At 50.4% G+C, this 17218-nt stretch overlaps 1 protein-coding gene across 1 annotated transcript in view; it reads right to left on the minus strand.

Moving 5' to 3' along the window:
* The window catches only part of spg11 (SPG11 vesicle trafficking associated, spatacsin), a 102347-nt gene that overhangs the window by 56488 nt on the left and 28641 nt on the right, over nucleotides 1-17218 (minus strand). Inside the window, 6 exon segments of the mRNA XM_034175533.1 lie at nucleotides 10769-10840; nucleotides 11167-11343; nucleotides 11418-11590; nucleotides 15286-15415; nucleotides 16679-16824; nucleotides 16986-17217. Of these exon segments, the coding sequence (XP_034031424.1) occupies nucleotides 10769-10840; nucleotides 11167-11343; nucleotides 11418-11590; nucleotides 15286-15415; nucleotides 16679-16824; nucleotides 16986-17217 (930 nt within the window).

Consider the following 17218-nt stretch of genomic DNA (forward strand, 5'->3'; position numbering starts at 1 on the left):
TATGGCGGTGTTGCCCTGGGACGGCGGGAGGCCCGTGACGAAGTCCAGCCGATGTGGGACAGGGGCGATGAGGCACCAGGGGTTGGAGGAACCCCTGGTCTTGTGATGGTCCGCCTTGCCCCGGCACAGGTGATACAGGCCTGGACGTAGTCCCGGACGTCGGCTTCCAGTGACGCCACCAGAAGCCTGCTGGACTACTGCCACGGTCCTACGCACTCCGGGATGACAGGAGAGCTTGGATCCGTGGCAGAAGTCCAAGACGGCAGCCCTAGCCTCTGGTGGGACGTAAAGTTTGTTCTTCGGACCATCTCCCGGTCCGGGTTCCTTGCCTGGGCCTCCCGGACGGTCTCCTCCACGTCCAGGTGAGGGTGGCCACGACAGTGGACTCGGAAGGATGGTGTCGATGGGGTCCGAAACTCAGCCTTGGCCTCCTCTTCGTGCACCCGGGACAGTGCATCGGATCGTTGATTCTAGTCCCGGGGCGGTAGGTGACCGGAAGTCAAAGCGTGCGAAGAAGGGACCAGCGGGCTTGCCTGGGGTTCAGCCCTTGGCGGTCCGGATGTACTCCAGGTTCCGGTGGTCTGTAAAAACCGTGAAAGGCTCCGTAGCTCCTCCAACAGGTGTCTCACTCTTCCAGAGCCTCCTTCACCGCGAGGAGTTCTCGATTGCCCACGTCATAATTCCGCCAGCGGGGTCAACCTGCGGGAAAAGTAGGCACAAGGATGGAGAACCTTATCGGACTCCCGCTCTGGGACAGCACGGCTCCTATTCCTGAGTCTGAGGCGTCCACCTCCACTACAAACTGGCGAGTGGATCAGGCTGCACCAGAACTGGCGCAGACGAAAAACCGGCGTTTCAACTCCCTAAACGCGGCCTCGCACCGGTCCGACCAGGTGAAGGGGACTTTAGTGGAGGTCAGGGCGGTCAGGGGGCTAACAACCTGACTGTAACCTTAATGAACCTCTGTAGAGTTTGCAAAGCCGAGGAACTGTTGCAGCTTCCTACGGCTTTTTGGTTGGGGCCAATCCCTCACCGCCGCAACCTTGGCCGGATCCGGGGCGACGGAGTTGGAGGAGATGATAAACCCCAGGAAGGACAAAGAAGTGCGGTGAAACTCACACTTCTCGCCCTTCACAAACAACCGGTTTTCTAACAACCGCTGTAGGACCTGACGTACATGCCGGACATGGGTCTCAGGGTCCGGGGAAAAGATGAGTATATCATCCAGATATACGAAGACAAACCGATGCAGGAAGTCCCGCAGACGTCGTTAACCAATGCTTGGAACGTCGCGGGCGCATTGTGAGCCCAAACGCATGACCAGGTACTCAAAATGACCTAACGGGGTTTAAATGCCATCTTCCATTCGTCTCCCTTCCGGATCCGAACTAGGTGGTACGCATTCCTAAGATCAAGTTTGGTGAATATTTGGGCTCCATGCAGGGTGAACACCGAATCCAAGAGGGGCAATGGGTACCGATTGCGAACCGTGATCTCGTTCAACCCCTGTAATCGATGCATAGACGGAGTCCGCCGTCTTTCGCCCACAAAAAGAAACCAGCACCCATCGGGGAGGTGGAGTTCCGGATCAACCCGGCGAGAGTCCGGATGTAGGTCTCCATTGATTCGCGTTCCGGACGTGAGAGGTTGTACAGTCTACTGGACGGTACTCAACGTCCGGAATCAAATCAATGGCACAATCGTACGGTCGGTGCGGTGGAAGAGTGGTGCCAGATCTTTGCTGAACGTCACCAGATCATGGTATTCCACGGGCACCGCCGTCAGATTGGGAGGGACTTTAACCTCCTCCTAGCCGTGATCCCGGGAGGAACCGAGGATCCTAAACACTCCCGTGGCAGGCTTCGCTCCACTGCACACTGCCCCAGACGGCCAATCGATCCGGGGATTGGTGCTTCACCATCCAAGGAAACCAAAACTCGGGAGGTAGAAGGTCACGTAAACACGATCTCCTCCCTGTGATTCCCAGACACAACCAGAGTCACGGGCTGGGTCCGGTGTGTAATTAACAGAGTAGAGTGCCATCTATGCCCGTACCTTCAAAGGCGAAGGCAGAGCCACTAGAGGGAGCCCCACTTCCTTTGCCCATCGCTATCCAACAGATTCCCTTCGGACCCCGTGTCCACCAGCTGGGCGTGAAGGGTAAATCCCCACTCAGGATTATCACTGGGATTCGTGCTGATCGTGGGGTCTCCCCGTGTAATGTTATGGCCCACCCTAGCCCGGTTTCTAAGGACGGGCGTTGGTGTTTTGACCGTTTGGGGCAGTCTTTAACATGTGTTCACATGAGCCACAGTAAAAACACTCCCCGCGGGCCAGCCTCCTTTGTCTGACATCAGATCTCACTTTGGCCCGCTCGTGTCCATAGCTTCGTCAGCAGGGGGAGCTGTTGCCACACGGAGCCCACTGGCAATGGAGCGTGGTGGACCGTCACCCTTTCTGACCCGGAAGAGAGAGGGACGGCTTGTGCCCGGCCACGCCCCCCGGCCTGCTCCGACGGTGTTCATTAGCGGTTGTCTAAGCGTATACCAGATTGACAAGCCGTCGAATCCTGCGTTCGTCCTTAGCGCAAATGCTCCTCAGTACTGAGACAGTCCGCTTATGAAGGCAGCGCGGAGCGCAACGTCATTCAGCCAGACCTCGCAGCCGCGATGCGGAAGTCGCAGCGTAATCAGCTGTGCTCCGACGCCCCTGTCTCAGTGACAGCAGCACGGTCGAGGCAGTCTCGCCTGGTTGGGATGATCAACACTTGTTTGAATTCCCGTATAAACCCACGTATGATGTCAGAAGCCATGAATCCTGTTCCCAGCGCTGTAGCCCAAGCGCGTGCCTCACCTCGAAGCAGATAATTACATAAGCCACCCGGGTGCGTCTAATGCGTACATAACTGGACGCTGTGCAAAAACGAGCGAACACTGCATTAGGAAGTCTGCGCACGTTTCCACAGCCTCCGTACGGTTCGGAGGCTTATGTAAGCTTCAGGGACGGTGGGGGGGGTAGTTGAACGGCCAGTGGAACATCTATATTAGGCTCCGGGCCAGCAGGAGGAGACACTGCAGCGACTCGACTCGCGTGCTTCCACTCGGCGGTGAAAGGCCTGCCTGGCCGTTCGTCGTGTGGGTGATACCCGGACGAGAGACGTACGGTGGCACCCAGCTCCTTACAAAAACTCCTCCAGACCGAGGAGAACTGGGGACCACGATCCGAGCGATGTCCGACGGTATCCATGCAGACGCACGACGTGGTGGACCAGGAGGTCTGCTGGCTCCTGGGCCGTTGGGAGCTTCGGGAGGGCCACGAAGTGGGCCGCCTTGGAGAACCGGTCCACTATCGTCAGTATGGCGGTGTTGCCCTGGGACGGCGGGAGGCCCGTGACGAAGTCCAGGCCGATGTGGGACCAGGGGCGATGAGGCACAGGCAGGGGTTGGAGGAGACCCTGGTCTTGTGATGGTCCGCCTTGCCCCTGGCACAGGTGATACAGGCTGGACGTAGTCCCAGTCGGCTTCCAGTGACGCCCACCAGAAGCGCTGCTGGACTACTGCCACGGTCCTACGCACTCCGGGATGACAGGAGAGCTTGGATCCGTGGCAGAAGTCCAAGACGGCAGCCCTAGCCTCTGGTGGGACGTAAAGTTTGTTCTTCGGACCATCTCCCGGGTCCGGGTTCCTTGCCTGGGCCTCCCGGACGGTCTCCTCCACGTCCCAGGTGAGGGTGGCCACGACAGTGGACTCGGGAAGGATGGTGTCGATGGGGTCCGACAACTCAGCCTTGGCCTCCTCTTCGTGCACCGGGACAGTGCATCGGATCGTTGATTCCTAGTCCCGGGCGGTAGGTGATCCGGAAGTCAAAGCGTGCGAAGAACAGGGACCAGCGGGCTTGCCTGGGGTTCAGCCGCTTGGCGGTCCGGATGTACTCCAGGTTCCGGTGGTCTGTAAAAACCGTGAAAGGCTCCGTAGCTCCCTCCAACAGGTGTCTCACTCTTCCAGAGCCTCCTTCACCGCGAGGAGTTCTCGATTGCCCACGTCATAATTCCGCTCAGCGGGGTCACCTGCGGGAAAAGTAGGCACAAGGGAGAACCTTATCGGACTCCCGCTCTGGGACAGCACGGCTCCTATTCCTGAGTCTGAGGCGTCCACCTCCACTACAAACTGGCGAGTAGGATCAGCTGCACCAGAACTGGCGCAGACGAAAACCGGCGTTTCAACTCCCTAAACGCGGCCTCGCACGGTCCGACCAGGTGAAGGGACTTTAGAGGTCAGGGCGGTCAGGGGGCTAACAACCTGACTGTAACCCTTAATGAACCTCCTGTAGAAGTTTGCAAAGCCGAGGAACTGTTGCAGCTTCCTACGGCTTTTTGGTTGGGGCCAATCCCTCACCGCCGCAACCTTGGCCGGATCCGGGGCGACGGAGTTGGAGGAGATGATAAACCCAGGAAGGACAAAGAAGTGCGGTGAAACTCACACTTCTCGCCCTTCACAAACAACCGGTTTTCTAACAACCGCTGTAGGACCTGACGTACATGCCGGACATGGGTCTCAGGGTCCGGGGAAAAGATGAGTATATCATCCAGATATACGAAGACAAACCGATGCAGGAAGTCCCGCAAGACGTCGTTAACCAATGCTTGGAACGTCGCGGGCGCATTGGTGACCAAACGGCATGACCAGGTACTCAAAATGACCTAACGGGGTGTTAAATGCCATCTTCCATTCGTCTCCCTTCCGGATCCGAACTAGGTGGTACGCATTCCTAAGATCAAGTTTGGTGAATATTTGGGCTCCATGCAGGGTGAACACCGAATCCAAGAGGGGCAATGGGTATCGATTGCGAACCGTGATCTCGTTCAACCCCCTGTAATCGATGCATAGACGGAGTCCGCCGTCTTTCTTGCCCACAAAAGAAACCAGCACCCATCGGGGAGGTGGAGTTCCGGATCAACCCGGCAGCTAAGGAGTCCCGGATGTAGGTCTCCATTGATTCGCGTTCCGGACGTGAGAGGTTGTACAGTCTACTGGACGGGTACTCAACGTCCGGAATCAAATCAATGGCACAATCGTATGGTCGGTGCGGTGGAAGAGTGAGTGCCAGATCTTTGCTGAAGACGTCAGCCAGATCATGGTATTCCACGGGCACCGCCGTCAGATTGGGAGGGACTTTAACCTCCTCCTTAGCCGTGATCCCGGGAGGAACCGAGGATCCTAAACACTCCCGGTGGCAGGCTTCGCTCCACTGCACCACTGCCCCAGACGGCCAATCGATCCGGGGATTGTGCTTCACCATCCAAGGAAAACCCAAAATCACTCGGGAGGTAGAAGGTGTCACGTAAAACACGATCTCCTCCCTGTGATTCCCAGACACAACCAGAGTCACGGGCTGGGTCCGGTGTGTAATTAACGGGAGTAGAGTGCCATCTAGTGCCCGTACCTTCAAAGGCGAAGGCAGAGCCACTAGAGGGAGCCCCACTTCCTTTGCCCATCTGCTATCCAACAGATTCCCTTCGGACCCCGTGTCCCAGTGCTGGGGCGTGAAGGGTTAAATCCCCACTCAGGATTATCACTGGGATTCGTGCTGATCTGTGGGGTCTCCCCGTGTACATGTTATGGCCCACCCTTAGCCCGGTTTCTAAGGACGGGCGTTGGTGTTTTGACCGTTTGGGGCAGTCTTTTAACATGTGTTCACATGAGCCACAGTAAAAACACTCCGCGGGCCAGCCTCCTTTGTCTGACATCAGATCTCACTTTGGCCCTGCTCGTGTCCATAGCTTCGTCAGCAGGGGGCTGTTGCCACACGGAGCCCACTGGCAATGGAGCGTGGGGACGACGTCACCCTTTCTGACCCGGAAGAGAGAGGGACGGCTTGTGCCCGGCCACGCCCCCCGGCCTGCTCCCGACGGTGTTCATTTAAGCGGTTGTCTAAGCGTATAACCAGATTGACAAGCCCGTCGAAATCCTGCGGTTCGTCCTTAGCCAGCAAATGCTCCTTCAGTACTGGAGACAGTCCGCTTATGAAGGCAGCGCGGAGCGCAACGTCATTCCAGCCAGACCTCGCAGCCGCGATGCGGAAGTCGACAGCGTATCAGCTGCGCTCCGACGCCCCTGTCTCAGTGACCAGCACGGTCGAGGCAGTCTCGCCTCTGTTGGGATGATCAAACACTTGTTTGAATTCCCGTATAAACCCAGCGTATGATGTCAGAAGCCATGAATCCTGTTCCCAGAGCGCTGTAGCCCAAGCGCGTGCCTCACCTCGAAGCAGATTAATTACATAAGCCACCCGGGTGGCGTCTAATGCGTACATAACTGGACGCTGTGCAAAAACGAGCGAACACTGCATTAGGAAGTCTGCGCACGTTTCCACAGCCTCCGTACGGTTCGGGAGGACTTATGTAAGCTTCAGGGGACGGTGGGGGGGGTAGTTGAACGGCCAGTGGAACATCTATATTAGGCTCCGGGCCAGCAGGAGGAGACACTGCAGCGACGCTCGACTCGCGTGCTTCCACTCTGGCGGTGAAAGGCCTGCCTGGCCGTTCGTCTGTGGGTGATACCCGGACGAGAGTACGGTGGCCCCCAGCTCCTTACAAAAACTCCTCCAGACCTGCGAGGAGAACTGGGGACCACGATCCGACGATGTCCGACGGTATCCCATGCAGACGCACGACGTGGTGGACCAGGAGGTCTGCTGTCTCCTGGGCCGTTGGGAGCTTCGGGAGGGCCACGAAGTGGGCCCCTTGGAGAACCGGTCCACTATCGTCAGTATGGCGGTGTTGCCCTGGGACGGCGGGAGGCCCGTGACGAAGTCCAGGCCGATGTGGGACCAGGGGCGATGAGGCACAGGCAGGGGTTGGAGGAGACCCCTGGTCTTGTGATGGTCCGCCTTGCCCCTGGCACAGGTGATACAGGCCTGGACGTAGTCCGGACGTCGGCTTCCAGTGACGCCCACCAGAAGCGCTGCTGGATACTGCCACGGTCCTACGCACTCCGGGATGACAGGAGAGCTTGGATCCGTGGCAGAAGTCCAAGACGGCAGCCCTAGCCTCTGGTGGGACGTAAAGTTTGTTCTTCGGACCATCTCCCGGGTCCGGGTTCCTTGCCTGGGCCTCCCGGACGGTCTCCTCCACGTCCCAGGTGAGGGTGGCCACGACAGTGGACTCGGGAAGGATGGTGTCGATGGGGTCCGACAACTCAGCCTTGGCCTCCTCTTCGTGCACCGGGACAGTGCATCGGATCGTTGATTCCTAGTCCCGGGGCGGGTAGGTGATCCGGAAGTCAAAGCGTGCGAAGAACAGGGACCAGCGGGCTTGCCTGGGGTTCAGCCGCTTGGCGGTCCGGATGTACTCCAGGTTCCGGTGGTCTGTAAAAACCGTGAAAGGCTCCGTAGCTCCCTCCAACAGGTGTCTCCACTCTTCCAGAGCCTCCTTCACCGCGAGGAGTTCTCGATTGCCCACGTCATAATTCCGCTCAGCAGGGGTCAACCTGCGGGAAAAGTAGGCACAAGGATGGAGAACCTTATCGGACTCCCCGCTCTGGGACAGCACGGCTCCTATTCCTGAGTCTGAGGCGTCCACCTCCACTACAAACTGGCGAGTAGGATCAGGCTGCACCAGAACTGGCGCAGACGAAAACCGGCGTTTCAACTCCCTAAACGCGGCCTCGCACCGGTCCGACCAGGTGAAGGGGACTTTAGTGGAGGTCAGGGCGGTCAGGGGGCTAACAACCTGACTGTAACCCTTAATGAACCTCCTGTAGAAGTTTGCAAAGCCGAGGAACTGTTGCAGCTTCCTACGGCTTTTTGGTTGGGGCCAATCCCTCACCGCCGCAACCTTGGCCGGATCCGGGGCGACGGAGTTGGAGGAGATGATAAACCCCAGGAAGGACAAAGAAGTGCGGTGTGAAACTCACACTTCTCGCCCTTCACAAACAACCGGTTTTCTAACAACCGCTGTAGGACCTGACGTACATGCCGGACATGGGTCTCAGGGTCCGGGGAAAAGATGAGTATATCATCCAGATATACGAAGACAAACCGATGCAGGAAGTCCCGCAAGACGTCGTTAACCAATGCTTGGAACGTCGCGGGCGCATTGGTGAGACCAAACGGCATGACCAGGTACTCAAAATGACCTAACGGGGTGTTAAATGCCATCTTCCATTCGTCTCCCTTCCGGATCCGAACTAGGTGGTACGCATTCCTAAGATCAAGTTTGGTGAATATTTGGGCTCCATGCAGGGGTGTGAACACCGAATCCAAGAGGGGCAATGGGTATCGATTGCGAACCGTGATCTCGTTCAACCCCCTGTAATCGATGCATAGACGGAGTCCGCCGTCTTTCTTGCCCACAAAAAAGAAACCAGCACCCATCGGGGAGGTGGAGTTCCGGATCAACCCGGCAGCTAAGGAGTCCCGGATGTAGGTCTCCATTGATTCGCGTTCCGGACGTGAGAGGTTGTACAGTCTACTGGACGGGTACTCAACGTCCGGAATCAAATCAATGGCACAATCGTACGGTCGGTGCGGTGGAAGAGTGAGTGCCAGATCTTTGCTGAAGACGTCAGCCAGATCATGGTATTCCACGGGCACCGCCGTCAGATTGGGAGGGACTTTAACCTCCTCCTTAGCCGTGATCCCGGGAGGAACCGAGGATCCTAAACATCCCGGTGGCAGGCCAGAAGACTTTCCCCCAAAACAGTCTGAAGTTGAGTACAGAGTTTTTTTGGTTTTTATGTTGCGTAATATTTCGACACACCATATACAGGGAGGGTCACTGTGTACATATACTACCTATACACACACAACAAATCTGAGCTGAATTAAAAGTGACTTTACTGCTTCACCTCAGGGAGCCTTGGTGGGTGTTCCCAAAAACGATCCACTCACGTACTCTGTACTTTATCCAGATACGTTTCCTCATCAGAAAGCCTCCTACTTGAGTTTGCATTCTTAACAGCATTGTGTCAGGAACTAGCACACCTGGTTCTTAAAGGTGACAGTTGACAATGTGATCGGTTTAATTTAAGTGATTACTTTAAGTGACTAAATACAGCCCTGTGTGCCCTGAACCATGCTTACGATACATAAATAGCAAAATGGAGTTGGACACACCCCTACACTCAAACTAGGGCTCTTAGGGCACCTAGGGCTTTCACAGGGCACCTCAAATGACCCCCCCCCCCCAAAAAAAAAGGATCAACAAATACATACATACATACATAAAAACCACCAGAAATCAGAAATGTGTACTTGTTTGACTTGATTACCATCAATGCTGCATTGCAATACACATCATGTAAGGTAACATTGCTCACAGGTCTTTGGTCATTTTTTGGAGAATATCTAAATCTTCAGTCATTCATTTTCTGCCACTTGTCTGAGTCACAGTGGAAATACACAGATCAAGCACTGAATGTTTTTTTGTGGGTATCCCAAGGCGTTCTTGGGAGTTACAATCTTACAATCCCTCCAGCATATCAGGTCTTCTCAGCGGTCTCCTCCCAGCTGAACATGTCTGAAACCCTGGTTTTTAAACCAGGGTTGTTTAACTGTGGGGTTCTGTACTGCGTCCACCTTTATGTATTATTCATATCAACCCAGTGATACTCACTAATTATACAGCTGGTTTTATTTCATTTTCCTCCACATCAGCAGCGTGATGTGGTGCAGCTCGTCCCATGGAACACAATGCGATCAGCTGCAGCAGCTGACACTGTGTTGCTGCTCGACAGACACCATCGCGTGCATGAACCGTTGAGCCAGCATCGTGCACGCCTGCCCGTCGGCGCAATATTTTGTGGTGCACTCATTCGACTCTACCGCTGTGTGTCACCCTGAGTTGTACACAAATCGACCAAACTCACACTATGTGTGACGGACCCCTAAATTCAGTGCATGTGTTGCAGCACTAACCGGTTTATCCAACAAGTTCAATATGAGCACAAGTCTGACTAAAGACCATTTCATCAAAAGAAAAAAAATTTTTTTTTTTCAATTTATTTTCATTTATATAGCGCCAAATCACAACAGAGTTGCCTCAAAGCGCTTCACACAGGTAAGGTCTAACCTTACTAACCCCCAGAGCAACAGTGGTAAGGAAAAACTCCCTCTGAGGAAGAAACCTCAAGCAGACCAGACTCAAAGGGGTGACCCTCTGCTTGGGCCATGCTACAAACATAAATTACAGAACAATTCACGCAACAATTCACGGACTAATATACAAGAAATGCTATTGGCGCACAGGACAGGAGGATCGCCAACACAAATACAACTCCCATCTCTGGATGGAGCTGCACCTTAAACAGAGAGAAAAAACAGAATCAGGCATCAGAAAGACAAAAAATACTGTATAATTTGCCAGCATTAAACAACAAGAAAAACAGAGAAATACTAAGATGATCACCGGCCACTAGCCCTAAACTTCACTAAAAGACCCCAGAATTTAGGTAAAGTTGAGGCTGCAGCCCACTCCAATTACTAATAAATGAATTAAAAGAGTAAAAAGCGTAAAACAAAACTGTACCAGTATGCTAGCCATATGAAAGGGAAAATAAGTGCGTCTTAAGTCTGGACTTGAAAATCTTCACAGAATCTCACTGTTTTATTGACGCAGGGAGATCATTCCACAGAACAGGGGCATGATAAGATCCTTGTATACTGTATATTTAGAACCTTGACAAAAAATAAAAACCAAGCACATTTATGTGTGTTTCTAGCAATAACACAAGCAGTGGTTTTTGTGTATATTATAAAATGCCAGGCTCACCACAAACTCCCTAAGGTCCTTGTCATCAGTGTAGACGCAGATATTGTCAAGCTCTTTATTCACATTGAAACCCTGAAAAAGAAAATCAGCTACTGTTTAACATTTGTCTGCATAGACAGAAACCTTCAGCTCATGTTAGTTAATTCACGTTTAAAGGAGAAGCATGTTTGGTTCCTCCACTTCATTGATTCTGTCTGTCAGGTATTTCCTTAGAAAGACCTGTTCCTGTTACTACGTACGTAACAGTGCCGTAAACAAACATTACTTTTCACAACATTAAGAGGCAAAATATTATATAGCTGTTTTCAGAAAACATTTAAGTCTAGTTTTTTTGCAGCTAAACGGTAAATCATGAAGAAAGTTGAATAAACTCATTCTGTGACTGAGGTGAAACTCACCATGTTGGTAAGGAGCGTGCTGGCGGTGTGCAGATTCCGGCTCTGCAGGCAGGAGAAGACTTGACGCAGACCCTCCATCCTCAGAGCGGACAGTCGCTGCTCCGGCCTGCCACGCTTCCTCAGTGCAGCCTGAGCTCTTGGGATCTGATTAGTTAAAATCGACTGACGCACCACTTCCTGCAGGGTGCACACAAACACGGTTAAGTCCAGACAATATGAAACTCTTCATGTGTTTGCGCTTATGTTTTCACCTCCATTGGCAGCTGCTCCCACTCTTCCTGCACAGCTTCCTGAGCAGGAGCTGTGGCATCTGTGTTGGACACGCCACCCCCTGCTGGCCAGGGGAATCTCTTCATATAGCTCCTCAGCTCTGTGACGTACCGGTCCAGAACGTCCACACAGTTGCGCACACCTTCAGTCTCATCTGCAGACGAGACAGTGACACAGAACAGCAGCGTGTAACTCTCTGAACATTAAAATCGAAATGCCTCTGACAATAACTGTGGAAGTGCCGGTGTCGCAGACTTAATGCCCCCCCCCTAAAAATTGATCCGCCCTGCCTCCACTGCGCATGCGTCATTTCGGAGCTCAGCAGCTCGTCTGAAATAGAGTCTCTTCACCCAAAGCGATCAAATGGATTCATGGGATTATCAGTTGACAAGGTAAAACTTCTTAAATCATTCTAAAGTCACTTGTAAGCAGAAACGAGGCGATACATGGTGACGCTTTGAAATGATCGACGAGCAGTGAACGCATCAGTTAGCAGCTTGTGTAAGCTGCAGCGCTCTGATTGCTTCCTCCATCTTTTATGATGAAATAATGCTGAATGTATGTGGAAATGATTGTTGTACAAAAGCTTCAGATATTTGTCGCTGAGACAGATGATGACTGAGTGCAGTTTGAAAGCAGAAACAAGGTGATAATCCGTGAACCGCGGTAATGACACATGCGCATGAGAAGGCAGGGCGGACCAATTTTTAGGGGGGGACCATTCGATCGGCGACACTGGTGATTGTGTTTGTGCAGTGGTGTGAATGCACCTGGGTACTGTGTGTTAGACACACAGAGCGGATCTGTGTGTTGACAAAGTTCAAGGTGATATTGAGCAGCTGCTCTGAGAACTGTCGGCTCTGAACGTCGCTGTTTGAGTACCTGACTGCTGAACACAGGAGATTCAATGCAGGACATAACTCCTGACACGCCTGCACACACACACACACACACACACACACACACACAAATACCGTTAGCACAATATCTATCAAATAATTTAAGCCTTTCAAGAGGCACTTTGTTGCCTTGTGCTATGACATCCAAACATTCCGTCTGAACCTTAGAGGAAAGAAGATGGATGATGGCAACAAGCCCACAGAAGTTCTCCATCATCTCCAAGAATTCTTTTTCTCAACAAACAAAAAGTGACATGTCAATAAAACGTTACATTTTACCAAGATAATGCCAGACTACCATGGTGTTTTCGTGCCACTAATGGTCACATGTTCAGCCTTCTACCACACAAGATTCATCACAAAGAGCATAATTTGTTTTTGTTGTTGGGGTCTCCCCATGATTTCACTGGGGATTTTCTAAGCTTTTCCTACTCCCCACACAGGGACCAGACAGTTGGAGCTACAATCAAATACAGTATCATCTGTGTTCATTCTCTTTCATTATAACAAAAAATATTAATCAAGGTGTGATTATCTGTTACACAGTGACAGGTGGCAACTCCCTAGTGTAAAACAAAATCATAGAATGCATGCATATCTCTGCTAATAGAAGCACATTGCATTTGCTGGATCAAAAAAAAAAAATAATAATAATTTAAATGGTAAACGGACTGCATTTACAGTGGCTTGCAAAAGTGTTCAGCCCCTTGGTATTTCACGTATTTTAATTTGTTTATGGCATTTCAAATACAAAAAGTAAATCAGGGTCTATATCAAATACAAAAAGTAAATCAGGTTTCTCAATATAAAAATTTCTAAAATTCAGTTTGAGTCTAAGGAGTCTTAGTATATACGAGGTCTATTAGAAAAGTATCCGACCTTATTATTTTTTTCAAAAACCTATGGATTTGAACCCTCGTGCGCATGCGTGAGTTTTTTCCACGCCTGTTGGTTGCGTCATTCGCCTGTGATCAGGCTTGAGTGAGGCGGATGTTCATTGTCAAGAAATGGCGGAATGATTTGGGCTTATTTTATCCATCAGAATTTTTTCAGAAACTGTTAGAGACTGGCGCTGGAAACCATTCGAAAAATTTATCTGGCTTTCGGTGAAATGTTACAGCTCACAGAGAATAAGGACTGTTACTACAGCTTTAAGGACGGCTTTAAGGACACTCGGCGCGCCGCGCTCCGTGCCGCCATCGAGCGCCACAAACCACCGGATCATTTCTAAACGGATGGCTCTGTGGATCCGAGACCATTGTGTGCACTTTCTCTGGTTATCACAAGAGCTGGACATCAACCATTTTCCGGCAGATTTCACTTTTAACAAGAGATTTTGTCATGGAAAGCCGAGCGGGTCACAACCGATTTGCTGATGGAGCGAGACAAAGGAACACCTCTGTTTTGGTCTCACAGGACGGCTTTGAGATGGCATTCAGACAGCTGTCAGTGGTTTTTCCATCGAGTGATTATCCGAGAAATTGTGGATGTGCCTGGACATGCCAGAACATGTCCCGTGAGGCTTCATCACGGCGTTGCTGTGCGCCATGCGGCACCACCGCGATGCGCAAAGCCTCTGCTCCTCTTTCCATGACAAAAACTCCTGTAACAGTGGAATGTGCAGTTCATTTCAAACTGGACACTGTGTTTTATCCGGGACGTCGTCTGACTAGCACAGGAATTGTGAAAAGACGGGGACATCAGCACTTTTTCGGCACATTGAGACAGACGTGCGGAGGAATTCCGCACGTCTATATATATATATATATATATTATATACTATATATATATATATAGAATATATATATATATCAGGTTTGAAACGCCATAAACAAACAAAAATATGTGAAATACCAAGGGTCTGAATACTATTGCAAGCCACTGCATATAGCGCTTTTCCATCTGCAATCAGACGCTCAAAGCGCTTTACAAATAATGCCTCACATTCACCCCGATGCCAGGGTGCTGCCATACAAGGCACCCAGTACACACTGGGACAAGGGCCCTTGGTGATTTTCCGGCCAGGCTGGGATTTGAACCGAGGATCCTCTGGTCTCAAGCCCAATGCTTTAAACCACTAGACCATCACCTCCCCCAAGCCATCACCTTCTCTGTCCCCCCTTGGGACAGAATATTAGACCTTGATCTCGTAATATGAGATCTTTTCCATAATTACAACATAAGGTCTAATTGTTTTAATCCAACTTCCGTACAATGTGCTTCAGTAGCATGGGGCCACCCAGACTGACATGTACCTGGCTGGGGGTTCACCCCTCTTTGTCCCTGATTATGAGGTGTCACATTGACCACTGCTTTGCTCAGAACCACATACTGCACATCCACGAAGAAAACGTGTTTATGCAATTCCATTGCTTCCGATCCATCAGTAAAGATAAACATGAGAATTCCCAATCATATTGAAAATTAGCCGATTTGTAACCACCGAAGGTGCACTGTGATCGCACACAAAGTGTGGCTTTTCTCATGAGGTGTTCTTGAATGAATGAAATTCCTCCAGTGAGGGCAACAGGTGTCTCACCAAAATAGATGTCGTCTGTTCTTTATGAATTACACTGATCTGACGTGCAGCCGGCTGTGAGACCCGAGCTCAGGGACCGTCCAACAATTACCACGGTGAAAGGAAATACTTTGATAAAACTCAATAATGTCACATTTATGGTCTGTAGTGCTACCAAACTCACATAAAAAAAAAATCTTGTAATTACAAGATCTTTCTCATTATTACAAGATCAGGGCTCAAATTTTTTTAAATCCAGTGAATGCAATGCGCTTCCCATACTCTGCAAAAGCCTCAATAATGCTATTATATTTTAGTTTTTAATTCAGCTTTTTAGATACTGCTATTTTTGGTCATATTTATTTACATTTTGAAATATACATAGCAAGAGAAATGTAACTGTGTGAAGTATTTTCTTGAGTGCCTACACACACCCTTTCAGGTTGAGCTCAGTGAACACTGGCTGATCCATGTTGCTGAAAGACGCAGAGGGGCTCAAGATGTTTTCTTTACTCTTCAGGTAGAAATCCACGGTGTCCAGCTGGCGGTTTTTCAGCCCAGCCTGCAACACACAAAACCTTGACACATTCATTTTTCAGCTCTTATCAAGAGAAAACTATCTACACTGAAGTGTTGATTTTACACCTAAGATGTATGCCAGACTTGGAGTTCCCATAATTGACATGCAGGGCACAAAAATGTAGGTAGTAGCAAGGTCCGGAAAATAAAATATTTGCTGCCTGCAAAGATATGTTGTCCATTGCCTGCAGCATGTGGTTCTCTATGGCCAGGTTTACCTCAACAGATAAGTAGCCAACCCATTCAAATAAATTACCGCCTTACCCTCCGGGATCCATGTACATACCTCTGCATCAAGATCAACTTTTGTCATATTTCTATTAATAACAGTGACAAAATATTACAGAGACTTGTTGGACCACATCCTGAAAATACAACTTCTTAACTGTAGTTCAATCTTCATCTCAAGATGATCAGTCAGTCAATACTAGAAGCGGAGAATGTCACATGGTTCTGCAATGTCACTGCTCTTTATTAAAACCAGTTACCATCCCTACAGTGAAGCATGGTGGTGGCAGCATCATGCTGTGGGGATGTTTTTCGCAGCAGCAACTGGGGAGACTAGTCAGGGTTGAGGGAAAGATGAATACAGCAATGTACAGAGACATGCTGATGAAAACCTGCTCCAGAACGCTCTTGACCTCAGACTGGGGCAACGGTTCATCTTTCAGCATGACAATGACCCTAAGCACACAGCCAAGATATCAAAGGAGTAGATTCAGGACAACTCTGTGAATGTCCTTGAGTATCCCAGCAGAGCCCAGACCCGAATCTGATTGAACATCTCTGGAGAGATCTGACAATGGCTGTGCACCAACGCTCCCCATCCAACCTGATGGAGCTTGAGAGGTGCTGCAAAAACGAATGGACAAAACTACCCAAAGATAGGTGCATCAAGCTTGTGGCATCATATTCAAGAAAACTTGATGCTGTAACTGCTGCCAAGGGTGCACCAACAAAATACCGTAGTTTTTATTTTTAATAAATTTGCAAAACTTAAAAAAACAAAACACTTTTTTCATGTTGTCATTATGGGGTGTTGTAAGTAGAATTTTGAGGGGAGAAAATTATTTACTACATTTTGGAACAGCCTGTAACATAACAAAATGCGGAAAAAAGTGCTGTGAATATTTCAGGATGCACTGTATATTTGTTTCATATCCCTTGTCAAGCAGTTGAAAGGTGCTATAAATAAGAACAAAAACTGACTGATTTGCATGTGGGAAAAGATTTGCACTGCCCCTACCTGCAGCGCATGAATGGGGATGGAGCAGCGCCCCCAGCTGTTCAAATGACAGATTGCATCTACTACTGCTGCGCTGCCAAACAACATCAGCCTGCTGACAAGGTCCTGCTGGGAAACTGAGAACAAGACCTGAAACACACCAGTTTCTGGGGGAGAGAACAAATAAAAACAGGGATGACTGAGTGCTTTGTTTCCCAAAAATGTTTTAACATTTGTGTCACACAGACAGACAACAGCAGTTTCAGTTTATTTGGATAATAAACAAGCTGCTGAGATCCATGAACATGTTATATTGTCAGCGGCTTACTCTTCAGTAGCAGTCTGTGGTGTCGCTCTCCACAGCGCTGAATTGGAACAGCCTCACCAACCGTCTGGTGATAGCTCACATTCCCAGACTCCAAATCCCAGAAGGCCACTGTTGTCTGTTTGTTGCCAGGGGAGATGAAAGTCAGGAGGGCAGAGAACTCTGAAACGGCGAGTAGACATGGACGGGACAGTTCAGGGACAGAGAAGGTGACATGTGCACCAAAAGGGGGTGCT

This window comes from Thalassophryne amazonica, chromosome 8 (assembly GCF_902500255.1).
Source record: "Thalassophryne amazonica chromosome 8, fThaAma1.1, whole genome shotgun sequence".
NCBI lineage: Eukaryota > Metazoa > Chordata > Actinopteri > Batrachoidiformes > Batrachoididae > Thalassophryne > Thalassophryne amazonica.